Source organism: Phocoena phocoena, chromosome 6 (genome assembly GCF_963924675.1).
Source record: "Phocoena phocoena chromosome 6, mPhoPho1.1, whole genome shotgun sequence".
Lineage (NCBI taxonomy): Eukaryota > Metazoa > Chordata > Mammalia > Artiodactyla > Phocoenidae > Phocoena > Phocoena phocoena.
In genome coordinates, this window is record NC_089224.1 from 74,890,357 (window position 1) to 74,917,287 (window position 26,931).

A 26,931-nucleotide genomic window follows, 5' to 3' on the forward strand; every position below is an offset into this window, starting at 1 on the left:
TTTTTTTTTAATTTTATTTATTTATTACTGGCTGTGTTGGGTCTTCGTTTCTGTGCGAGGGCTTTCTCTAGTTGCGGCAAGTGGAGGCCACTCTTCATCGCGGTGCGCGGGCCTCTCACTATCGCGGCCTCTCTTGTTGCGGAGCACAGGCTCCAGACGCGCAGGCTCAGTAGTTGTGGCTCACGGGCCTAGTTGCTCCGCGGCATGTGGGATCTTCCCAGACCAGGGCTCGAACCCGTGTCCCCTGCATTGGCAGGCAGATTCTCAACCACTGCGCCACCAAGGGAAGCCCCAGTTTTAGAGTTCTTGATCATGGTTGTCCGCTCGACCTTTAGAGCGTATTCTTGCCGGTTGGGATCTTGTAAGTGGGCAGGGACATCTGAGCACTGCACCTGTGCCAGTGGAAAGCAGAGTTAGTTTGATGTGCATTTGAAATCAAGTTAGAAAGTCCAGCGTGGAGGTGGTATTTATAGTCTTGCCTGCAGTATTGAACCAAAGCCTTATTGTAATTGTTGAAAGGAGATGTGTTTTGGTGATAGCAGCCCATTGGCACCATTATTCTGGATTATCTGCATATCTGTGCTGAGGGGCAGTGCTACCCAAACACCTAGATTAGTCCTTATGTGAGGCTTAAAACAGAAGATGCACGCTAGCTGCGTGAGGAGGTAGTTTGCAGCACACAGTCACAGTGCTGAGTTGCTATTGCTGGGGCTCCGTTATTGGCCCAGGGCTGTGCCTTATACTTTATGTGGCTTCTTCCACTTAGCCCTCAGAGCAGCCTGGTTGACTCCAGACTCCACACTGATTGAGACTGAGCAACATCCTCAAGGCTACAGGGATATTAAGTGGAAGATTTTTAGCCCAGGCAGTCTGGACTCCAGAGAGATGCTCTTGCCTGCTGGTAAAATCTGTGCTACCTGTTGTTATAATGAGCTGATTGTAACAGCACTGCCTCTTTGGGGGCGGGAGAATGCTTTATGGAGCCCTTTCTCATACCTGGTCATCTTTGATCTTGAGGTGGCAGAGGAGTCACAGCAAAGGGGACGGTGGGGTCACCCGTTTAGATTGCTGGAGGGCTTTGGGTATGACATCAGTAAAGGGTCTTACAGGGCTTTAAGCCTGCCTTCTCCATCCTCCCCACCTCTGCCACCATAAACAAACTCGCCCCGAGTGTCCCTGACCCGAACCACTTCCTGTACTGAATGAATTACTGTTAGAGTAGCAGTTTTGCAGCTGACTTGATCAGTAGCCTTAGTCAAGTCCAGGTTGGATTTCAAACTAGGATCTAGAGTTTTTCTTATTTTGAGATAACATGATATATGTTAGGAATTAACTGACTTTAAAGCTTATCTTTTATTACCAAAGCAATTAGGATTTCCATATAAGATTCATAAATATATATTATTTCTTTCTTATTTTCACTCTGTTTCCCTCTTTATCTTTTATTAGACATCTACCTTGTTTTTTCAATATCCCAATACGTGTTTATTTTTAAAAAATACAGAACATTTTGTTTTTTAATTCTAGGTTATTACTTTATTTGGGAGAGGTTTTTACCAACAATTCACATTTAAGGTATTTTGCCCTTTCCACATCGGCCACCACTTTCTGATTGTGACTCTTCGTTCATAACAGATTTGCTAGTGTATTTACATGATCAAAGTGTAATGAGAAGGATCTATGTTTAATGTTTCTGAGTTTGTAGATTTCTAAGGAGTAATAATGCAGCTCCAGTAAGTCTCTTACGTAATAAGTTAGGGAGATATCTAACCTAGCTAAGCTTTGAAAGTAACAATAGAGGAATAAAAATCAGCTTTTCTTGTAAAAGCGTGACTTTATCAGTATTTAATTCCTACCGTTTACATGTCTAGCAACGATCCAAATGGCCTTCCAGTGGCAGAATGGTGAACTTGTAAGATTCATGATGAGAGTCCGGGCCAAGTCCAATTTGATTCTAGAGCAATTATGTTATTAGAACATTGCTGATTGCCCCAGTGCCTGTTGTACAGCTTAACCTTTAAATGCTAGTGATAATTAACTACTTGATCGTTCTACCAGGAAACTCCAACGTGCGGCTCTGTTCTGCAGTAAAATTCACGAGTAAAATACTGTCCACGGTGCCTGAAACAGCCGGCTTAAAAAGAAAAGGCTCTTTGGACATGTGTGCCAATTAATAAGCATTACCATTCAGTATTAAGTTTTAAGGAAGTATTTTGTCATCATTTAAAAATCAGTTTTCCTGACTTCGTCCCAGCTTACCCTTCCCCCTTGACATGTACACACTACCAAATGTAAAATAGCTAGTGGGAAGCAGCTGCATAGCAGCACAGGGAGACCAGCTCCGTGCTTTGTGACCACTTAGAGGGGTGGGGGAGGGAGACGCAAGAGGGAGGGGATATGGGGATGTATGTATATGTATAGCTCATTCACTTTGTTATACAGCAGAAACTAGCACACCACTGTAAAGCAATTATACTCCAATAAAGATGTTTAAAAAAAATCAGTTTTCCTTTTAGACAGAGTGAAAATAACGTTAAGTGTGTAGTATCAGTAATCATACACATGTACACACAGTTTTTCTTCTTTTTGTAAAATATCACAGTAGTAGGATGAAGGCATGTGGAAGGAGGTAGAGGATTAAGGTGAAGAAGGGGGCAGAGCTGCCAAGTTGCCAGATCCCAGGAATGCCACGCCTCAGGTCCTACCCTGGTTGAACGGTTTCCTGTGGATTTGTTTGGCCAAGAAGAGGCCCTCTGAAAAGGAATGTATCACATGAATCTTGGATTAAGATTGAGGAGAGCCCGAGGGGTTGTTCAGTCATTTAAGTTTGAAAAAAATTCCTGGCAGTTCTGTGCCACTCACTGTGCTGGGTGGGTGCCCCCGCCCCCGGGAACCCACAGCCTGGAGTGGGAAGCACCTTGTAAACAAACAGCTGTCATTTGATTGGGAGCGCTCGCTCATTGGGTGAACAAAATGTTAAGGGAACAAAGAGTGATTAATTCTGCCTGACAGTGTCAGAGAGCTTTGAACAGTGACGTTTAGAGCTAGTTCTTAAGAATGGTGAGGGAGGATTTCAAAAGGAGGATACTGAGGGAAAGGGCATTCTTGAAAGCCAGGAAGAAAGGCTGCCAATGCAATGAAAATAGATGGCGCGCCAGGGAGCAACAAGCCCCAGAGCTCTGAGACGAGGCCCAGGCCCTGGATTGGGGCAGCGAGTGAAGGGCTTTGGAAAACAGCTATACTCAGAAGTTTGGTCTTTTTTTCCTATGGACGATGGGACACCATTTGTCATTTTTAAGGAAGGGTGAGAATCTCTGTTTGGGAAATGAATCCCAGAAATGTGGAGGATAGACTGGAGAGGGGAGAAACTAGATACAGGCTCTGGCATTAAATATGTTAGGTAGTAGCTCACAGATGGTGTTTGTGTGCATGCTTTCAAAGAGGTAATGGTTGTAAAAACCTGATCGCATTGGGTCATGGTAGGAAAGCAAAGCAGAAGCATTGACTCAAGTCTTATGGCTTGGGAATGAGGATTGGAACTCAGCGGACATATATGAAAGTCGAGAAGCAATCAATGCACTTTTTAAGATTGTTTGGCTTCTAGTGCTTTGCTTCAGTCTGCAGCCTTAATGAATAACGCCTGCCATCTTTCCTGCCACCAAACATAAGAGTGTATGTTTGAGTAGGGATAGTTAGAGGGCTTGGTGCCTACATTAAAGGGACTGATACAGGAAGGAAGCGTTTGGGGTTTTCCAGCCTCTCTCAGTGGGAACTCAACTGATCCTTCTCAGTCTTCCTCCTCCTCCAGACTCCCTCCCTGCACCCCGCCCTGCCTTGGAGCTAGTGGAGGAGTTGCCATCACCACGGCTGACCACTAGGGGGTGATCTTTTGGTAGCTGTACCGACACAGGGGTGGAAAAAAGACTGTTAATTATTGCTAACAGACTAATAAGGTAAAGAAAAAAAGTACAAGGAGTAAATTTTTTTTTTTTTTCTCGGAACGCGGGCCTCTCACTGTTGTGGCCTCTCCCGTTGCGGAGCACAGGCTCTGGACGCGCAGGCTCAGCGGCCATGGCTCACGGGTCTAGCTGCTCTGCGGCATGTGGGATCTTCCCGGACCGGGGCACGAACCCGCGTCCCCTGCATCGGCAGGTGGACTCTCACCCACGGCGTCACCAGGGAAGCCCCAATAAGATGAGTGAAGCTCTAAATGAGGAAAAGCTTTACTGAACAGTTGTCTGAATTAATTTGGATGCCAGGCAGAGATTCTAGTGGTGATGCTTCGTTCTTCCTAGAACTTTTTCCCCATCTCTCCAAGTTTCCTTGCCTCCGCTCTCCAAGGTCAGCCCTTTCCCACCCCACCTGGGTTACTCTAGTACTCGGGAGTGCTGCCCCGGAACCCCCCCTGAGGGACTTGGCTCTTCAGGCCTTCAGTTCACCCTCAACAGGTCAGCCCTGCACCCTCTCCGTATACCTCCCCTGTAGTTTAGAGCTTCTCCTTGGTCTGTGTGGGACTGAGTCACTAGCCAATCCTTGAAGTTAGTGACAGTTTTCATCAGTGCTCTCTTCTTCATCTATGGTTTTAAGCTGTCCTATCATCTCACTGTGCCCAGTAACCACCTGACCTCGGTGGCAGACTCATTCTCTGTGCTTCAGAGAATTTCTCTGTCACTGCTGTTTGTTTTCTGTGTGTGGTACTCCTCCAGCTGAGAGCTCTTTGGAAGAGCAGAGATGACAGACATGGCCTGAGCCCAAACAGATCACCCCCAACTGTGATTCTAAGAGGGGGGCACCATCTTTCTATTCCCTGGCCCTAATGGGGTTCCTGGATTTCCAGAGGTTAAAGAAAAGAGCAGATCATGGAAACTCTAGGAGTCAGAAAAATAATAAAGTGCATTTTTGTAGGTGTGGTTTTGTTGTTGTCGTGTTGTTGTTGTTTTACCTGCCACTCTGCATCTCCCAGGCCCTTAAGTTGCGGGACTAAAGCAAAATTCTGTAAGTATGACCTTTGTGTCACCATATTTGGGTGCTTAAATCCCCAAGGAGTACCCCTCTTTTTTCACTGAAGAGTTAGTGACTATCTCTCAAGGTGGACTCTAATTTATTCAGTTTCTCTCTAGAGGCTTGAAATACTGGCTTCTCATCAGCTGGCAAATTAAGGGTGGGCGGGGGGCTGCCTTTTCTTTCTCCTCTTTCTCTTGTATCTGCTTCCTCTCTCGATAAAATATAAACTTCTCCTTTAGACCAAACTCCCTTTGCCTTTTGCGTTTAACCTATTCCCTGCCCCCTCTTTTTATTCCTCTGCTCCCTCTGTCCCATCTCTACTTCTTCTGTCTTATTCTTTCATTTTTCCCCTTTTCTTTTTTCTCTATACCTTTGTTCTCATCTTCGTTTCACCTCCTCCCCTTTCTGCTGTCTCCTCTTAACAGCTCTGTGAGCGTGTACTAAAGAATGAAAACGAAATAAAGTCTCAAGTGATTAAAAAAATGACATTGTTGGGCTTTTCTGGTGGCACAGTGGTTGAGAGTCCGCCTGCCGATGCAGGGGACACATGTTCGTGCCCCGGTCCGGGAAGATCCCACATGCCGCAGAGCGGCTGGGCCCGTGAGCCATGGCCGCTGAGCCTGCACGTCCGGAGCTTGTGCTCTGCAACGGGAGAGGCCACAACAGTGAGAGGCCCGCATACCGCAAAAAAAAAGAAAAAAAAATGACGTTGTTGAATGGCTGGTCATCTCTCAATCCCACTTCCCTTTCTAATTCCAGAGCTCTTCGGTATCCCCGTCAGCCAGTTTCCGAGGTGCTGAGAAGCACAGAAACTCCACAGACTACTCCTCTGATAGCAAAAAGCAGAAAACTGAAGAAAAGGAGATCGCAGCTCGTTATGTAGGTTCACTCACCTTTGCTTTGGGGGAGGCAGTTTACCTTGCTTTTTAATCAGCGGCCTTTTTACCCTCTTACTATTACCAACCAAAACTAGAACACAAGATAACGACATCCTAGGAGAGGAAAATAATTGTTGCAGTTCTAGCTGTGTCTCAAGTGGCTGGCTGAAGGTCTGTGTTTGCAAGTGAGTGCACATGTGTCTGTGAGCCGCAGAACAGTCCTTTATCCTGCAACCGATAGAAGACTTGTGTTCCATATTATTTCTATTAGATGTGTTTACTTCCCTCCATAAATTTCAAGGTGGTCGAATTTTCTGTGGCCAGCTAGAAATGTTAAGGAAAAAGGTAAAATCACAGACAACCTGTTAAAATGTCTAGATGACCTCCTCTGCTGAGGAATGTAGCACGTTTTGTGGAATATAACTTGCAGACACATCCAGATGTGTCCCTGGCATGAGTTTGAAGCTCATTTTCCTTTGGTGGCTGGTTCTTCAGATCACACAGTGAAGGGAGCAAGTGGGATGGGACTCACTGGTGTGGAGGCAGGCTCACTCCACCCCACTTCCTCTGGTGGTGCCCTGCAAGACTGCAGGCCTACGAAAGAAGCTGAGAACTTGAAATTTCATGTGAAACCTCCCAATTTAAAAATTGTGGCTCTTTATCCAGTCTTTGAAAGACACTGACAGAACAAATCCCACCCTTCTGTAGGCTGGATTACGTAGCGTGGGCCTGCCAGTTGGCACCTGATACTAGAGTAATAAGCCATAAGCTTCAGTTTTTTAAACTACAATGGAATCATCCTTTTCCTATTACCTACCTCATAACATCGTCATGAAGCTTAAAGAACACAGTTCACTGTAGAGTGTTTAGCACTGTTTGGTGCGGTTCATTTTTATAAAATGTGAGGAGTTAGTGACTCTGGACTTACGTAGGGTAAATCTGGCTGCCTTTTTTGTTTGTTTTTCTTTTTTTGGCTGGGGGAGGAGATAATGCTTCTCAATTGTCAATGCAGGACAGCGATGGTGAGAAGAGTGATGACAACTTGGTGGTTGACGTTTCCAATGAGGTATGTTTGTGGCTTATTTGACTTCCTGCTCTTAACCAGTATAACAATGATTAGTGTCCCAACAACTAGTATCCACAGTGTTTCCTTAATTTCTGAGGGGGTCCACGTTTTATTTACCTGAAAACTTGATATTACTGATCCTTTTTTATTGCTCCTCTACTCTGTGGAGTGCAAATGTGTTGTTACCACCATGAATGCACACACCTTGGCAAGTGACCTGCAAATTTGTAGAGTTTTGATTTTTGTTTCTGTTTTAAATAAATACTATAAATTTTGTAGTATTTTCATTGACCTCTATACTGAATATTTTCTTCAGCAATTTGATGAATCTTATGATCTATTCCAGAACATTTTTTGCTTCTAAGCTGTTGAAGACTTTTGGCTAGAAACGTCCACACCAAGTGCTCTAGCACTGTGAACGCGCTGTGCTGCGTTTGATACCCTTGATGTTCCTTTGTAGGATCCATCCTCACCTCGAGGGAGCCCTGCACATTCCCCAAGAGAGAATGGTCTGGACAAGACACGCCTTCTCAAGAAAGATGCCCCCATCAGTCCAGCCTCGATCGCATCCTCCAGCAGTACTCCTTCCTCCAAATCCAAAGAACTTAGCCTTGTAAGCAGTTCCTCACCATCTTTCTTAGCGTTGCCCGTTTCCAGATGGTTAGGTTAAATTATTTTAAAAGTTTTGTATTTTTCCATAGGACTTTTACCACCAAGCATATGTGTATGTTCAGTATTCAAGCTGAGTTGACAAAAGTACTTTTGGAACAGAGCAGGTTCACTGACTTTGTTGGTGATGGATGTTTGGTTTGTGAGTCTTTTTGCAAGGATAGGGGAGGGACATGAGGAAATTGAGTGAAACGAGTCTCAGCGAAGATAAAGAAACATATACTGGGGTTACAGAGATGGTTTTGTCACCTATGGTTTATGGTAAATTTAGTTTTTGGCTTGGATGTGATTTTGTTGCTAGCTTTGTTGGAATTACCAAGCTATATATGATTGCAATAATTTTCCCTTCCTGTCTAATAATCTGTCATTTATAAAAGTCTACCTTGACTCACACCACAAATCAGAAATGCACAAATAAAACTGCTTGCAAGTCAGGGTAATCTCCCCATACCCCCTTCCTCTGTGGCTGTGTAGTTAATTGCATTTTTATGTAGTGTGCCTTCCTTTTTCCTCACCAGTTCTGTCCCTGTAACATAGCATTAAAAAAAAAAAAAAAAGACGAATTCCATTTTCAAATAACCTTTTGAATTCACAGCTGAGGGAAAGAAAATTCCTCAGTTTGTCTGCAGTTTTGGAGAATGTGTCTGGCACAGGGCTGGATAAAGTTTTTTTCTGCTGTTTTCTCTTGGCCTTCCGGCCTTGTAATGGCAGCTCCTCTGTGCTGATCTCTTGTGATGATTCGGGCTTGGATCTTTTTTAATGGGACCTGTTAACCAGGGGAGCCTCTTGTGGCACGAACAATCCATCAGGAACCCAACTCAAACCACTCAGTATTAAAGCAGCCAGCAAGTGGCCAGTCACATCGGGACGTCATGATTTGTCAGTGTCTGTGTAACTCAGACCAGTTTCCTGGAAATGGTCTGCTCTGCCCCAAGTTCAGCTTTGATTTATGTCCTCTTGAACATTGGTTTTGTGGTCTCAGGAAACACTTTTTGTTTCTTTGATAGCTCTTTTTAACTAATGAAAAGAGAGGCCCATGCTAAAGAATCTTTTCCATTTCTTTGTCCTTTTCTTTTACTCTACCTTTTCAAATGTTTAACATAATTGTTAAAATTGTGTTCTAACTAGCAGTGTATATTCCATTGCATCTCTTGTTAGAATGAAAAATCTACCACTCCTGTGTCGAAGTCCAATACCCCTACTCCACGAAGCGATGCACCCACCCCAGGCAGTAATTCCACTCCCGGATTGAGGCCTGTCCCCGGAAAACCGCCAGGAGTCGACCCCTTGGGTTAGTGAGAAAAAAGTTTCTCTACTTATTTATGCTTCCTGTTTTTAAAGAAATCAAAGCAATTTAAAGAGTGTAATACATTAAGAGTACTAACGACCGGCGTCGACTGGCTGTAAGTTCTGTGATCCAAATCGAGCGCCCGGCACTTGCCATGTCTGACACATAGTAGGTGTTCAGTAAAATAAGGGGAAGACATGAACCCTGATGAAGGCGTGAATGACCCTTGAGAATATTAAAATACGCTTATTTGAACTATAGATCCTACTTTTTAACATACGTAAGAACGTGTTGCTCCTGATTCTCATTGTACTTCATGATTGTCTCACGTGTGTATCATTGGTTTTTCTCCTTCCTTCCATTTGGGTCTGTAGCCTCGAGCCTGAGGACCCCAATGGCAGTACCTTGTCCATATCCGACCCCCTTTGGGATCGTGCCGCACGCTGGGATGAATGGGGAGCTGACCAGCCCCGGAGCTGCCTACGCGGGGCTGCACAACATCTCCCCGCAGATGAGCGCCGCCGCGGCCGCTGCAGCCGCGGCCGCGGCCTACGGGAGATCGCCAGTGGTATGTTGGTGCGCTTTTACAGCATAAAAGTGTTCCAGAGTGCAGAGGGTTGCCACATGTATTTTTATTTTTTAAGGAAGTTTATGAAATTTGAGGGATTTATAGAGGGACCTGTGTGTATTTATAAATTAAACTGCATGTAACTGTATTGTGAGATTCATTTTCTTTTGTAAGGTGAGGGAATTATTTTGTTTTATGTTCCTTTTTTAAAAGAAATTTTTAAACCTACAGAAGTAGAGTAAATAATATAGTGAAGCTTCATTTCCATCATGAGCTTCAATAATAATACTGTTTTTTTCATGTTTGTTCCACCCCCAAGTATGTTACCGTGAAATCATGAACATCCTATCATTTCATCAATCAGTACTTGTGTATTTATCTCTGAAATCACATTTTTAAAGCATCTATTCTCCTAGGATTTGGAAAGATACTGAGTAGGATGAAATGAGTCGATGTAACCATGTTTGTTTTTGTTGTCTTGCTTGGGAAAAATTTTAGGTTGGATTTGACCCACACCATCACATGCGTGTGCCAGCAATACCTCCAAACCTGACAGGCATTCCAGGAGGAAAACCGTGAGTACCCGCCTCTGTGCTTTGTGCTCACTGTGTGTCTGGGCCCTCGCTGGCCCTTTGGACTCTGAGCACTGCTAGACAGTGTTGGCAAGTTCCTGCGGCTTGTGGGGTGGTTCTGTTTTTCTTTTTTGCAAAGTATTTTCCATTTTCTCTTAGGACAAGGGAAGAGGTAATGAGGTGGGGTTTTGTATTTTCAATTTAAAATCTCAAGCTTCTAATATGGAAATGCAGATTGCTGAGGCATCTCCAGCAGTCAGGTCTTCTCTACATCTGTTACTGATTGCAAGACAATTCTTTTTGTTGCCTTGGAAAGAAGAAGTCGTCTTATGTGCAAACCTAGATGCTCAAAATTTGAGCATGTTAGGAAAAGACGTGCCAAACTTCAAAGGCTGAAAGGAAAGAAGTGTGGTCTTTTGTGTTTCTGGAAAAAGTGGCTTGCTCAGTTGGCTTCTTGTCCTGTAAGCTGGGTATTTGGAGCCTCTGTTTTCATGACCCCCTAGAGCTATGAAGGCAAGACAGACGCATCAGTTGTTCCAGACTCTTCTTGTACGTTCTCACCTCTCCCCGTATGTCATTCCTCATCATTCATTTTAATCCCGTGCACCTTATTACTACCTGTGCACAGTTCTCTGGGCTCTCTGGCTTCATCTTCACAATTGGTGCTCACAGTTTATGCTTGTTCAGTGAATGAATGAACACATGTGCCGATCTCTCCCTTCACTGACCTCCCATTGCTTAGTTATTTACTGCTATACACTCAGGCACTCAGTTGTCACCCTGTTGTTTCCTGTGTGTCTTCTTTGTTCCCCATGTTGCTGGCTCCACAGTGTTAAACATGCCTGACCTTGACCCTTCCTTCACTTTCCACCTGATAGATCATGTTCTTGGCCCTTCCTTCTGTAACTTCTCTACACACTCTACCCTAAACTTCCATGTTGCATCAAACACAGTGTGGTCTCAGTAAGTATCTGACTGATTAATAAGGGAGGCAAGGCAAATTAGACTTTTGAGTTCCTTGAGAGCTGAAGGTATAAATATCAATTACCGTAAAATTCTGTGTACTTGTGTGTGTTCTGCAAATAGTTGTTGACTGGCAAGTCTTGTTGACCAAGAACCCTGGTGTACTTGAAGGTAAAAGTTAGGTCTGTTTCAAGCAGTGACTGAATAACAAGGCCATAGGATTAATCAAATAAACTGGATACCTACAAGTACCATATGAACCTGTGGGGATGGAGAGGTTCCTTGAGGGAAGTGGTACCATCCCGTTTTCAGGTACTGTAGAGTTACCACTTAGTTAACCAGCAGTTGCACCCAGAACTATAGTGTAACCACTACCAAATGAGGTGGTGCTTCTCGTCTCTGCTGCTGCCCAGAGGCCCCGAGGGGTGAAAGTGTGTTAGGTGTATCTAAAGAAGCAGTAACAGTCTCAGTGTGGGGATTTGGGCCAGTTGAACCACTGTAAAATCCCAGCTGGTCCGATTCAAGAGGCACTTCTGAGCCTTGAGCTGGGCCCCCTGCCTCGCCCCCGTCTTGACACATAGCATTATAAAATTGTTGAGATCCTTTTGGGAGGAACGTTGGTGGGTTTCAGGATGGCTGAGAAATTTAGAATTTTTTTATACAGCAGGTTCTTATTAGTCATCCATTTTATACACATCAGCGTATACATGTCAATCCCAATCTCCCACTTCATCCCACCACCACCACCACCACCACCACCACCCACCACCACTTTCCCCACTTGGTGTCCATACATTTGTTCTCTACATCTGTGTCTCTATTTCTGCCCTGCACACCGGTTCATCTGTACCCTTTTTCTAGGTTCCACATGTATGCGTTAATATATGATATTTGTTTTTCACTTTCTGACTTACTTCACTCTGCATGACAGTCTCTAGATCCAGCCACATCTCTGCAAATGACCCATTTTTGTTCCTTTTTATGGCCGAGTAATATTCCATTGTGTATATGTACCACATTTTCTTTATCCATTCGTCTGTTGATGGGCATTTAGCTTGCTTCCATGACCTGGCTATTGTAAGTAGAGCTGCAATGAACATTCTGGTACATGACTCTTTGAATTATGGTTTTCTCTCAGTATAAGCCCAGTAGTGGGATTGCTGGGTCGTATGATAGTTCTATTTTTAGCTTTTTAAGGAACCTCCATACTGTTCTGTATAGTGGCTGTTATCAATTTACATTCCCACCCACCAGGAAAGAGGGTTCCCTTTTCTCCACACCCTCTCCAGCATTTGTTGTTTGTAGAATTTCTGATGATGCCCATTCTAACTGGTATGAGGTGATACCTCATTATAGTTTTGATTTGCATTTCTCTAATGATTAGTGATGTTGAGCAGCTTTTCATGTGCTTCTTGGCCATGTGTATGTCTTCTTGGGAGAAATGTCTATTTTGGTTTCCTGCCCATTTTTTGACTGGGTTGTTTGTTTTTTTAATATTGAGCTGCATGAGCTGTTTATATATTTTGGAGATTAATTCTTTGTCCATTGATTCATTTGCAAATATTTCCTCCTATTCTGAGGGTTGTCTTTTCGTCTTCTTTATGGTTTCCTTTGCTGTGCAAACGTTTTTAAGTTTCATTAGGTCCCATTTGTTTGTTTTTATTTCCATTACTCTAGGAGGTGGGTGAAAAAAGATCTTGCTGTGATTTATGTCAAAGAGTGTTCTACCTGTATTTTCCTCTAAGAGTTTTATAGTGACCGGTCTTACATTTAGGTCTTTAATCCATTTTGAGTTTACTTTTGTGTATGGTGTTAGGGAGTGTTCTAATTTTATTCTTTTACATGTAGCTGTCCAGTTTTCCCAGCACCACTTATTGAAGAGGCTGTCTTTTCTCAATTGTATATTCTTGCCTGCTTTTTCAGAAGTAAGGTGACCATATGTGCATGGGTTTATCTCTGGGCTTTCTATCCTGTTCTGTTGATCTATATTTCTGTTTTTGTGCCAGTACCATATTGTCTTCATTACTGTAGCTTTGTAGTACAGTCTGAAGTCAGGGAGTCGGATTTCTCCAGCTACCTTTTTTTCCCTCAAGACTGCTCTGGCTATTCTCCATACAATTTTAAGATTTTTTTTTTTTGTTCTAGTTCTGTAAAAAAAAAATGCCATTGGTAATTTGATAGGGATTGCATTGAGTATGTAGATTGCTTTGCGTACTATAGTCATTTTCACAATATTGATCCTTCCAGTCCAGGAACAGGTATATCTCTCTATCTGTTGGTATCATCTTTAATTTCTTTCATCAGTGTCTTACAGTTTTCTGCATACAGGTCTTTTGTCTCCCTAGGTAGGTTTATTCCTAGGTATTTTATTCTTTTTGTTGCAGTGGTAAATGGGAGTGTTTCCATAATTTCTCTTTCAGATTTTTCATCATTAGTGTATAGGAATGCAAGAGATTTCTGTGCATTAATTTTGTATCCTGCACCTTTACCAAATTCATTGATTAGCTCTAGTAGTTTTCTGATGGCATCTTTAGCATTCTGTATGTATAGTATCACATCATCTGCAAACAGTGACTGTTTTACTTCTTCTTTTCCAATTTGTATTCCTTTTATTTCTTTTTCTTCTCTGATTGCCACGGCTAGGACTTCCAAGACTGTGTTGAATAATAGTGGCGAGAGTGGACATCCTTGTCTTGTTCCAGATCTTAGAGGAAATGCTTTCAGTTTTTCACCATTAAGAATGACGTCTGCTGTGGGTTTGTCTTATGTGGCCTTTATTATGTTGAGGTAGGTTCCCTCTGTGCCCACTTTGTGGACAGTTTTTATCATAAATGGGTGTAGAATTTTGTCAAAAGTTTTTTCTGCATCTATTGAGATGATCATATGATTTTCTTCAATTTATTAATATGGTATGTCACATTGATTTATTTGCATATATTGAAGAATCCTTGCATCCCTGGGATAAATCCCACTCGATCATGGTATATAATCCTTTTAATGTGTTGTTGGATTCTGTTTGCTAGTATTTTGTTGAGGATTTTTGCATCTATATTCATCAGTGGTATTGGTCTGTAATTTTCTTTTTTTGTAGTATTTTTGTCTGGTTTTGGTATCAGGGTGATGGTGGCCTCGTAGAATGAGTTTGGGAGTGTTCCTTCCTCTGCAGTTTTTTTGGAAGAGGTTGAGAAGGATGGGTGTTAGCTCTTCTCTAAATGTTTGATCGAATTCACCTGTGAAGCGTCTAGTCCTGGACTTTTGTTTGTTGGAAGATTTTCAATCACAGTTTCAATTTCATTACTTGTGATTGGTCTGTTCATATTTTCTATTTCTTCCTGGTTCAGTCTTGGAAGGTTATACCTTTCTAACAATTTGTCCATTTCTTCCAGGTTGTCCATGTTATTGGCATAGAGTTGCTTGTAATAGTCTGTGAGGATGCTTTGTATTTCTGTGGTGTCTGTTGTAACTTCTCCTTTTTCATTTCTAATTTTATTGATTGGAGTCCTCTCCCTCTTTTTCTTGATGAGTCTGGCTAATGGTTTATCAATTTTCTTTATCTTCTCGAAGAACCAGCTTTTAGTTTTATTGATCTTTGCTATTGTTTTCTTTGTTTCTATTTCATTTATTTCTGCTCTGATCTTTATGATTTCTTTCCTTCTACTAACTTTGGGTTTTCTTTGTTCTTCTTTCTCTAGTTCCTTTAGGTGTAAGGTTAGATTGTTTATTTCACATTTTTCTTGTTTCTTGAGGTAGGCTTGTATTCCTATAAACTTCGCTCTTAGAACTGCTTTTGCTGCATCCCATAGGTTTTGGATCATCATGTTTTCATTGTCATTTGTCTCTAGGTTTTGTTTTGTTTTGTTTTTTGTTTTTTTTTTTCGGTACACGGGCCTCTCACTGTTGTGGCCTCTCCCGTTGCGGAGCACAGGCTCTGGACACTCAGGCTCAGCAGCCATGGCTCACGGGCCCAGCCACTCCGCGGCATGTGGGATCTTCCCGGACTGGGGCACAAACCCGTGTCCCCTGCATTGGCAGGCGGACTCTCAACCACTGCACCACCAAGGAAGCCCTGTCTCTAGGTATTTTTTGTTTTCTTCAGCGGTCTCTTGGTCATTTAGTAACGTTTTGTTTAGCCTCTGTGTGTTTATGTTTTTTACGTTTTCTTCCCCCTGTAATTGATTTCTAATCTCATAGGGTTGTGGTCAGAAAAGATGCTTGATACGATTTCAATTTTTTTAAATTTACTGAGGCTTGATTTGTGACCCAAGATGTGATCTCTCCTGGAGAATGTTCCGTGCACACTTGAGAAGAAAGTTGAATCTGCTGTTTTTGGATGGAATGTCCTATAAATATCAATTAAATCTATCTGGTCTGTTGTGTCATTTGAAGCTTGTGTTTCCTTATTAATTTTCTGTTTGGATGACCTGTCCAAACAGAACAACCTCACTTGGTGTAAGTGAGGTTGTAAGTCCCCCACTATTATTGTGTTACTGTCAATCTCCTCTTTTATAGCCGTTAGCAGTTGCCTTATGTATTGAGGTGCTCCTATGTTGGGTGCATATATGTTTATATTTGTTATATCTTTTTCTTGGATTGATCCCTTGATCATTGTGTAGTGTCCTTCCTTGTCTCTTGTAACATTCATTATTTTAAAGTCTATTTTATCTGATATGAATATTGCTACTCCAGCTTTCTTTTGATTTGCATTTGCATGGAATATGTTTTCCCTCCCCTCACTTTCAGTCTGTATGTGTCCCTAGGTTTGAAGTGGGTCTCTTATAGACAGCATATATACGGGTCTTGTTTTTGTATCCGTTCAGTGAGCCTGTGTCTTTTGTTTGGAGCATTTAATCCATTCACAATTAAGGTAATTATCGATATGTATATTCCTATTATCATTTTGTTAATTGTTATGGGTTTGTTTTTGTAGGTCCTTTTCTTCTCTTGTGTTCCCCTCTTAGAGAAGTTCCTTTAGCATTTGTTGCAGAACTGGTTTGGTGGTGCTGAATTCTCTTAGCTTTTGCTTGTCTGTAAAGCTTTTGATTTCTCTGTCGAATCTGAGTGAGATCCCTGCAGGGTAATCTTGGTTGTAGGTTCTTCCCCTTCATCACTTTAAATATATCATGCCACTCCCTTCTATCTTGTAGAGTTTCTGCTGAGATCAGCTGTTAACCCTATGGGAGTTTCCTTGTATTTTATTTGTTGTTTTTTCCCTGTTGCTTTCAGTAATTTTTCTTTGTCTTTTATTTTTGTCAGTTTGATTACTATGTGTCTCGGCGTGTTTCTCTTTGGGTTTCTCCTGCCTGGGACTATCTGTGCTTCCTGGACTTGGGTGGCTGTTTCCTTTCCCATGTTAGGGAAGTTTTCGACTGTAATCTCTTCAGATATTTTCTCAGGTCCTTTCTCTCTTCTTCTGGGACCCCTATAATGTGAATGTTGTTACATTTAATGTTGTCCCAGAGGTCTCTTAGGCTGTTTTTATTTCTTTGCATTCTTTGTTCTTTATTCTGTTCCACAGCAGTGAATTCCACTATTCTGTCTTCCAGGTCACTTACCGTTCTTCTGCTGTTGATTCTTTCTAGTGTATTTTTCATTTCAGTTATTGTATTGTTCATCCCTGTTTGTTTGTTCTTTAATTCTTCTAGGTCTTTGTTAAACGTTTCTTGCATCTTCTCGATCTTTGCCTCCACTGTTTTTCCGAGGTCCTGGATCATCTTCACTATCATTATTCTGAATTCTTTTTCTGGAAGGTTGCCTATCTCCACTTCATTTAGTTGTTTTTCTGGGGTTTTATCTTGTTCCTTCATCTGGGACATAGCACTCTGCCTTTTCATCTTGTCTGTCTTTCTGTGAATGTGGTTTTTGTTCCACAGGCTGCAGGATTGTAGTTCTTGCTTCTGCTGTCTGCCCTCTGGTGGATGAGGCTATCCAAGAGGCTTGTGCAAGTTTCCTGGTGGGAGGGACTGGTGGTGGGTAGAGCTGGCTGTTGCTCTGGTGGGCAGAGCTCAGTAAAACTTTAATCTACCTGTCTGCTGATGGGTGGGGCTGGGTTCCCTCCCTGTTGGTTGTTTTGCCTGAGGCAACCCAACACTGCAGCCTACCCGAGCTCTTTGGTGGGGCTAATGGTGGACTCTGGGAGGGCTCACTCCAAGGAGTACTTCCCAGAACTTCTGCTGACAGTGTCCTTGTCCTCACGGTGAGACACAGCCATCCCCCGCCTCTGTAGGAGACCCTCCAACACTAGCAGGTAGGTCTGGTTCAGTCTCCTATGGGGTCACTGCTCCTTCCCCTGGTTCCCGATGAGCACACTACTTTGTGTGTGCCCTCCAAGAGTGGAGCCTCTGTTTCCCTTAGTCCTCTCAAAGTCCTGCAATCAAATCCCTCTAGCTTTGAAAGTCTGATTCTCTAGGAATTCCTCCTCCCGTTGCCGGCCCCCCAGGTTGGGAAGCCTGATGTGGGGCTCAGAACCTTCACTCCAGTGGGTGGACTTCTGTGGTATAAGTGTTCTCCAGTTTGTGAGTCACCCACCCAGCAGTTATGGGATTTGATTTTACTGTGATTGCGCTCCTCCTACCGTGTCATTGTGGCTTCTCCTTTGTCTTTGGATGTGGGGTATCATTTTTGGTGAGTTCCAGTGTCTTTCTGTCGATGATTGTTCAGCCGTTAGTGGTGATTTCAGTGCTCTCGCAAGAGGGAGTGAGCGCACGTCCTTCTAATCTGCCATCTTGAACCAATCTCCGTGACTGAGAATTTTTGTTCCTGGAGTGACACACGCCAAATGCAATTGGCAAATGACATCAAGAACCCCAAAGAGAGCGCGGTGTGTTCAACAGAATATGAATCCTGGAGTGTGACAGGTGCAAGTTTGGATTCTGACTCTGCCAGTTGACACTGGGAAGGAAGTGACTTTATCAGGAGCTTCAGTTGGCTCACCTTTACCGCAGGGCTGGCACCTCCCTGATAAGGAGGGCATGAGGATGCGATGATATGGTATATGTTTAGCACAGTGTTTGCTATGCAGTGGCTCTTGAGTCAACTGCAGCATCGTTTCCCCTTGAGCTTTGCCCAGGTTATTACCGTTCTTCCAGTTGCTCATGCAGTAGAACTTGGTGGGAGGCAGAGGTGGCCCAAGGAGATTAGACTGAGTAAGTTAGACTCCCCGTTCCTGTCATTGGTATGTCTTTACCAAGGCACCAAGGCCTATAGATTCACACTCATTTATGCATATAGAGAGAAATACTTTCATTAAAGATTTTTACAAAGTTATGAAACTTGTACGTGTTTTTCAACAGGAAAACTATTTTTTGTGCTAGAACATAAAACATAATAAATCACCTAAAGGCCTCCCTCACCACACACACAAAGTAACTGCCTTTCTCTAGAAAGACAAGTCGCGCATCTCTGTCCTAATTATTTTTACAGAATAATTGCTAGATATTATCAAAAATTATAATTAAATGCATGTTCCAAACTAATTAATAAAATAGCATTTATTTGATAATTCACATTGGGTCCAGTTGCTTATGCTGGTGAATTAGCAAAGGTTCCACTCAATAACTAACTAGAATGACAGCAGAGTTTAATTTCAACATAAGCCAAAAGTGGACTTTTTTCCTCACTTGCTACTTACATGAGACTTTTATAAATAGCGTAAAAGTATTTGTTTAAAACCATTGCACTAAATATATTATGGGAAATGACATGTGATTTCAGCCATAACAAAAAATCTCAGATTTATGGGTTTTAGGCTGCTCAGAATTCAGAAATTATTCTCTGTTGTTGTTTTTATTTGTTTTTATAAAGCAAGATTTTTCAAAATAGGAACAATTCCTGACACACAGCCAACCCTCAAGTATTTGTGGGCTGGCTAACCTGCTAGTGGGTTCACATGCTACTAGAACCCAGTCTTCTGTCCTCCTGCATGAAGTATCAGTACAACAGCCAGACCTTTCATTGTGAATTCAAGGTCTAGTTCTACCTCGTGAGACGTTGGAAACTTGGGCAAGGTGTCGCAAAGCGTGGAACTGATGAGTATGGCATTACTGAAGTGGGCCTCTCATAGAGGGAGGTGGAGGTGGGAAGGCCAAGGATCTTCTCGACTATGCTGGAGTTTCATCAAAAGATGATGATCCAAATAAAACAGCAACTTCGATACACGTTTTAAACAGGTAGATTTGCAGATGTCTGAATTGTTTGAAGTATAGTTCTGTCAGAAAGTCCAAACTTCCTTTCTTTTCACCATCTCCCTTGGAGATCACTCTTAGCTTTTAGTTGCTTTGCCTCCCAAGAGAGAATTTCTCTGTCTCCCTGCCCCTATTCCTTCCAGCCCCATATTTTTAGTTCTTTGTTGGACATCTCAGCTAGACATCTTGAGAGTGTATTACTTGCACTACAAATTCATCATATTCACAAAATGCTTCCCCAGACTAGATGTTCCTCCCGATTGCCTGGTTTTCAGAGTACTCTGTTCCTTGTTCCCTGAGCTCAGAAACTCAGTTATTATTGGCTTCTTCCTCACATCTCATTAGTTGAGTCCTACACAGTTTCATATCCAGTTACTTCTAGTGTGTCATCCTTCTCCTTGCCCAGTTCAGGTCCCCCCTTGCCTCTCGTCTAGATTATTCAAATAATTGTCTCTTATTCCTCCTATCCATTGTACTCCTTGCTACCAAATTTATTCTATGAGTGGCTTTGCCCCAGTAATGTCCCACTCCTCCTCCTCCTCAAAACGCTCTTCAGTAAATTCTGTTTGTGAAATTCTCAGGCCGACCTTCTAGGCCCTCCCTCTTATACATTGTGTGTGTGTGTGTGTGTGTGTGTGTGTGCGCGTGTGTGTGTGTGCGCACGCGCATGCAGTGTATTTTATCAGGCTGTACTCGGGCCAGCTCCTTCAAGTACTTACTGTGTTGGGTCATTGTTGAGTAAGTGAATTCCCCAATTAAAACCAATCCAGGACTTTCCCAGATCATTTTACCTCTTCCTTTTAGAGCTGCTCCCTCCACCTGGGATGGTTTTTCCATCTTCCTCCCTCTTTGGAAAAATCCTTCCATTCTCTAAAACCCATCTCCAGTACCATGTCTCTCATGAAACATAAGCTTTATTTTTGGTTTTTGAACTACCACAGAACTTCATCCTTCCCATCTTGCACCTGGTATTGTAATCACTTCTGTACTTTTCCCATCATGCTTCCTAGATTACAAGCCACTTATGGGCAAGGCAAGTGTCTTACCTGATACTGTATCTCAGCATGACATCTAAATCAGAATATGTGGATAAGGAGTATTGATGCATTTAATTAGGTAGGAAAAGAAAAGGTTTTCAAGCCTGGGCCTCCCTAATTTCTAGGAAGGTTGGCTTTCATTACACATTCCAGTACTCTTTGCTAGCTACACATCAAAGAGTTTGTTGAAATCTGATGATAAGTATGTACTAGAGCTTTCTTTCTTCCAGTTTTGAGTGTCTTATATAAATAGTAAACACGGGGCTATGTTATATCCTTAATGCAATTAGACTCTTGAAATTCTTAATAAGGGAGTTCCAGGAACATAGTAGGTGCTCACAGAGTGGTTGTGGTTGAGTTGAATAATGTCATATTGAAAACTTCAAGAGAAACGGTGTGCCTGATTTCTTAACTATTTTAAATTCTCAAGGCTCTTTAAAAACCATTTAGTTATTCTAGAGGGGAGAGAAGGGATGTCTTTTCGAGGAGATTATCATTAAGAATGTATAACACCATCTCTAAACTTGGAATAATCTTCCTTTTTCTTTCTTTAAGATTTAGTCGTCATGACCTCTTAATTGCTAAATCAGTTAGCCTTTGTCTCCATTGTCATCCCTCAGAATCTCAGCCTTTCTCTACAAGCATTACTGCCTTCCCCTCCTTGCCTGAATGGATGCCTGGCTCACTCCCGAGGGGACCCCTTCACCTGCAGCCCTCCAAAGGGTGCCCTTTCATTCACTTCACATCAGCAGTCGGAGCCAGTGACAGGGCTGATAAAGGCTGTGGTTGATTCCCTCCCCCACCTCCTGTTCCTTTCCAGTCTCTTCCGGAACTGAACTCCTTCTACCTTCTTGTGAAAACCCAACCCCTTTCAGGCCTGTGCCGTGGGTCTCTACCCCCTCCTCAGCCTTGCTGGGAGATTTCCCAGTTAATTAAAAACTTGACACTTGGTCCACTCAGAGCCTGCCATCATCCTGGGTGTCACTGCTGTTCACAAGGTCAGGCCCCCAGTAACATTGTCTCAGGGCTTGGGCCACATCACCTCTAGTGAACCTCTGCCCTTCTCGACTTCAGTTACCTACTTACAGACCCCAAAGAAGACCTTGTCATCAGCCCTCACTGTCACCTCCAGGATCCACACGTGCCATCCAGTACAGCCTTCTCTGCCTCTACCCAGAGAAATCTGGAATTGCAGATCCGTTCCCAGCTTTCTAACCGTCTCTCAAGCCCTGGCTACTAGCTTCCCCTTAGCTTGCTGCACTAGCCCCCTGACTAGTTTTCCCTCTTCCGTTCTACCACCTACAATCCATGCTTCCCCCAACAACCAGAACAGTCTTTTGAAAACATGAACTGAATCATGGCGCTCACTGCCCCCACACACAAGTCTCCAGTGACTTCCCACTCCACTCGGAATAACAGGCCGGACTCTGCCTCACAGCTTACGAGGCCCTTTTTCCATGGCCCCTGCACCCCTCTCCAGCCTGTCACTCTCCCCTGAGTGCCCCTGGCTTTCTCCCTTGCTGCTTCTTCTAAGACTTGCATTGACCGCCCCCTCCCTTCTCTGTGCATGCAAGACTAGGTCCTGCCTCAGCTCTCAGCTTGCACACCGCCTCGGACCTTGCTGCGCGCCTTCCGTCTCTTTTATCTGAAACTCTGTGTGTGTATATGTGTGTGTGTGTGTGTGTGTGTGTGTGTGTGTGAGTGTGTGTGTGAGAGAGAGAGAGAGAGCGCACATTTACTGCTGTTGGAGGTTACTGATTTATCAGCTTATATATTAGCTCTTTTCCCTTCTGGGATGTAGGCTCTGGAGGATAGGGACTTTGAATATCTTATTCACCTCTGATTCCCCAGCATCTGATAGTACCTGATTCATATTGGGTATTTAATAAATATTTTCTGACTAAGTGAATAGCGTAAGCATCCTACCTCCCTCTGGCCTTCAGTGTACCATACTCCTTCTCATACCATCTTCCTTTCTTGGCCAAGGAAATTAATACCTCTTCTTTATATTGCAGCCCCATTGCCATGAATTTCCCTGTTCTTCTCACTTTGTCCAATTCCCAGAGTACATGGCCTGTCCATTGTTCATAGCATTGACCATCTGACATTTTAATCTTTATATATGTCAGTATCTCACTAATGAATCAACCCCTCAGCCCACCTTCCACCTACCCCCAGCCCCCAGAAAGTAACTTTTGGAGAATAAGGAGTAGGTGGGTTTTTTTTCTCTGTTGTTCCCCAGTCCTTTCTGTTGCATCCCCAAGTACTTCTCGCACTGGGATAACCCAAGAAATATGTGATTGACCATCTGCTCCCCCTTTCCGTGTTCTTGTCTCTCCTGATTATCTGCCTCTCTGACTGCTCTTGCTGGAGGTCCCCTACATGTTGTAAGCATTTTCTTAAATTTTGTATCTAGTCTGCTCATTATATGATCTGCCCCAGGATGACTCTTTTCTGCTCCTTTAGCTTCAGCTGTCACTTCTGTGTGGATGAGCACACATCGATCCTTCTGACCTGAGCTCTCTTCTGAATCACAGTGCTCAACTTCTGGTTGGGATGTTTGGCTTCTCACCTGCCCTCGGGTTGAAGAAAACCGTACCGTTTACCTCCCCACATCTGTACCCTTCGGTTATGCTTCCCTGTCACCTTCACTAATGTATCGTGGCCTACGTAGCCACCTGGGTTCCAAGCCTGAGAGCCCTGCTCAGCATCTCTCTCTCCCAGGCCACGCATCCAGCATTTCTCCAAGTCCATTGCTTCGACCACGGGAATATGTCTCTTGTCTTCCCAGCTTCCCACCACTTCCCCCTCAGCAGTCCGACATACTCCTTCTCTTCTACAGCCCAGTTCTAACCCACTTCTCTGCGTAATTTACAGAGAGAGAGAAAGCCCTCTGCCCTCTGGTCCCCAAATCTGCCACAGCCGCATCCTTTCTGGGGACATTTGGGACTTTGTTGATGGTGTCCCCTCAATAATGGGCTGAATTTTGATGCATGTGGCTAGCCTGTAGATTTTTGCATTAGGGAACTGTAAACTGTTTTGGTTCTAAAACTTCCCCGATAGGTCCAAGCTCCTGTCCTTTGTCTACCCACAAATGTTTTCCCTTGGTATGTCTTTCATAAACTTCTTCCCATAAACAGAGCACATTCTGAAGCTCAGTGCCAAAGACAATGACATCATCTCCAAAGTGGGCTACTGCCCGTGATGGTTCCCCAAGACAGGTCCTGCCTACCACCGACATCTCCTGCCTCCTGAAACCCAACATGCATCCCAACAGCCTCACTTGCTGACTGTTCCCTGACTTCAGTGCCTTAAGAATAGAGGTGTCTGTTGAGGGAGATGCTTTAACTTAAGTTGCGTTTTAGAGCCAAATGCTTTCACAACTGGAGGGTTTTCCCTGGAAATGGCCTGGAGTTGGAGCTGCTGATAGGAACTCACAGGTGGGCCTCTGGGGCAGTCACACAGGATGCTTTCTTAGGTTCTGACTCCATTGGGGATGGGATTACTAGGATTTGTTATTGTCAAGTCTGATGGGACTTAATCCAAATTTTTTTTTCCTTTTTTGGTGGGTCATATGCCATTTCAGTATCTAGGCCTAGATCCTCTTAACACCTTAAAACTTCATCATTTTAGCTTACAGATTTTCATTAGTAAGTCACTTGATTGGAGTGAAGTGATCTATAGGTTAACATCTTACCACAGGCTTCTGAATCACCTGAAGTAGAAGGCAATGCAAGTTTATAGAGTGCCCTGGAGAAGTAGTTACTATGCTGGGCATTGGTGATCTTATTCTCTAAGAAGCGTAGGTAGCCTTCACTCCATTTTAAAGATCAGAATCAAGTAAGGTTCAGAGAGGTGATGTAACTACTGATGTCACACAGCAGCTAGCAAAGAGTTGATGCGGTATTTGATCATAGATTTAGCTCAGTGGCTCTGAAAGTTATGTTCTTTCCACCATATTCAGTAAATTTGACTTGTTTGCAAATCATACGTAGCACTGAAAATGTTTTATTTCTCGTCTCATTACGGTGATCAGTTAAGTAACATTTTTTGCATTCTCCCTTTCCTATCTTTTCTCCTCGCCACTGCCTTAGAGCATACTCCTTCCACGTTACTGCGGACGGTCAGATGCAGCCTGTCCCCTTCCCCCCGGACGCCCTCATTGGCCCCGGCATCCCCCGCCACGCTCGCCAGATCAACACCCTGAACCACGGGGAGGTGGTGTGTGCGGTGACCATCAGCAACCCCACGCGACACGTGTACACGGGCGGCAAGGGCTGCGTCAAGGTCTGGGACATCAGCCACCCCGGCAACAAGAGCCCTGTCTCTCAGCTCGACTGTCTGGTGAGTGAACGTGGATGAACGTGGTTTAAGCCCTCATGCAGAAAATAGGACCTGGATGTACCAGCAACACACAGAATTGATCCCAAGCGGGTAGTTGTCTTCAGTGGTTTGTGCTGTTTGACTTGGAGCGCTGACGAGAAGGTGTGTCTTCTTTCCGTTACTTAAGGTACATTTATCCGGTTCTTCACGTGTGGCACTCGCTCCAGTGCAGTTTTCATTCACCCTGCCCAGTGCATGGGAACAGGCAGACCACTTGCTTTCCTATCTGATAAAGGAGTTTAAGAAAACTACGAGCCCACGATGGTTTCTGTGAGAGTGCACCCAAGTATCAGAATCTGTCACACTGTGAGACGAGTAACTTAATACTTCACGTGGCAAACACTAGCTACCCCGTTAGCTGTCTCATGGGTATTCGTCCTCGGGTTATTTAGGAAATTTCAGTTTGATTTTCATCCTCAGACCAGCAGTAGCATGTTTCGCGGCAGCACGATGCTAGGTCAGTTTCAGGTGACTGCACAAGACTCCCGTAACCTCACGAGCTGGGAGGACGTGGTGTTTTCTGTCACGTAACACGCCTTGGTCAAGCCCTGCCTCCAGTTGGTGCTGCTTAATCAAGCCCATGCTGTCCCTCGGCCAGGTAACGCAGGGCCAAGCGAACGGAAGGGACCACAAGGTCTCTAACTCCCTGGCACCTGTTTGGCAGCAGAAAGAGGGCCTTTCAGCAGCCAGGCCGTGTGTACCCAGTTCCCGGTGTGGCTCCTCCAGGGTTGTGAGCGCTGCTGCGTCTGCATGTGCGAACGACCCAGGCGGCGGGTTGATTTGCTGGTGCCGAGAGTGGGTCTAGATCTTTGCATTTTCATGCTAATTAAGATTAAATATCTCAGTACTGAATTTTGTAGATCAAGTTTAAGTACTTCCTTAATTTCATGTAATTTACTAGCATTAATCCACTTTATCATTGTCATAAGTGAAAATAGCTCATTGAAACCAGGAAGGAACACAATACTTTTATGGGTTTTTGCTCTCATGTTAATGCTGTTTTCCTTTCCTCATGAATAACCTCTTGATGGGTTTTGTCTCTACAGAACAGGGATAACTACATCCGTTCCTGCCGATTGCTCCCTGATGGTCGCACCCTAATTGTGGGAGGGGAAGCCAGTACCCTGTCCATTTGGGACCTGGCGGCTCCCACCCCGCGCATCAAGGCAGAGCTGACGTCCTCGGCCCCCGCCTGCTACGCCTTGGCCATCAGCCCCGACTCCAAGGTCTGCTTCTCGTGCTGCAGCGACGGCAACATCGCCGTGTGGGACCTGCACAACCAGACGCTGGTGAGGTGGGTCAGCAGGGTCCCTGACCAGGGCACTGGATTTACCTGTGCTGTGCCAGAGAGCTGTGTGTGTGTGTCTTTTTAAAAAGATGAAACATAACTGTCTTACTAAAAATTGTTAAGAATAGGACCGTTTTAAGATGCTGTAAAGTCTTGTTTTCTGCACCATTTGAACTTTATCGGATGAGGGGTTGTTTTCTTTCTTTTTTTTTTTTTTTTTTTTAATTATACTAAGCATCACCAATTCAGGTTTTAAAATAGGAGGTCGGTTTTATTTATTTTTCTTTTCTATAAATTTATTTATGTATTTATTTATCTTTGGCTGTGTTGGGTCTTTGTTGCAGTGCTCGGGCTTCTCATTGCGGTGACTTCTCTTGTTGCGGAGCACGGGCTCTAGGCGTGCAGGCTTCAGTAGTTGTGGCTCACGGGCTCTAGAGCGCAAGCTCAGTAGTTGTGGCACACGGGCTTTGTGGCACTGTGGCATGTGAGATCTTCCCGGACCAGGGCTCGAACCCGTGTCCCCTGCATTGGCAGGCGGATTCTTAACCACTGCACTACGAGGGAAGTCCCAGGAGGTCAGTTTTACATAATTAATGCACATAAGGTGCCCGTGACCTCATGAGCTCGTTAGACTTATGTAGTTTGCCACCTGTGCTAACAAACCATCGTTGTCAGTAGGTACTCACTGAGAAGGTTCACAGTGCGTGGCGCAGTCCTTGGTGCTGTGTGTATCTGACACGTTCTTTCCTTCGACAAATGATCATTGAGCTCTTACCCTGGGCCCAGGCATTGTGTTGGGTGCGCCTCAGCCTGAAATGATCTAGATAATCTGTTGTCCCACCTTACAGGATGGATAGACATAACTGTTTGTTTAGAAATGAGGTTGTGTAGGATCGGCACTGATAGGAAAAGCCCTGAAACACGTGTGTCTCCAGATGTCAGCACCTGAGAGAGCAGGAAACCAGAGGTGTGATCCGCTAACGCAGGGTGTGCAGAGGGTGTAGTGGAGCCCAGCTACAGGTCCAGGGGAGGGTG

At 43.9% G+C, this 26,931-nt stretch overlaps 1 protein-coding gene across 25 annotated transcripts in view; it reads left to right on the forward strand.

Annotated features, from left to right (window-relative positions):
- The window catches only part of LOC136124176 (transducin-like enhancer protein 4), a 149,046-nt gene that overhangs the window by 118,020 nt on the left and 4,095 nt on the right, over positions 1–26,931 (forward strand). For 15 of the 25 annotated variants that reach the window (XM_065878651.1, XM_065878648.1, XM_065878652.1 and 12 more), the window contains 8 exons: positions 5,764–5,883; positions 6,895–6,948; positions 7,409–7,561; positions 8,776–8,908; positions 9,280–9,473; positions 9,972–10,048; positions 24,320–24,569; positions 25,655–25,902. In XM_065878651.1, the coding sequence (XP_065734723.1) occupies positions 5,764–5,883; positions 6,895–6,948; positions 7,409–7,561; positions 8,776–8,908; positions 9,280–9,473; positions 9,972–10,048; positions 24,320–24,569; positions 25,655–25,902 (1,229 nt within the window). Of the gene's footprint in view, positions 1–5,763; positions 5,884–6,894; positions 6,949–7,408; positions 7,562–8,775; positions 8,913–9,274; positions 9,495–9,971; positions 10,049–24,319; positions 24,570–25,654; positions 25,903–26,931 lie in introns of all 25 variants that reach the window. The other 10 variants (XM_065878670.1, XM_065878671.1, XM_065878669.1 and 7 more) reach the window with 8 other exon arrangements.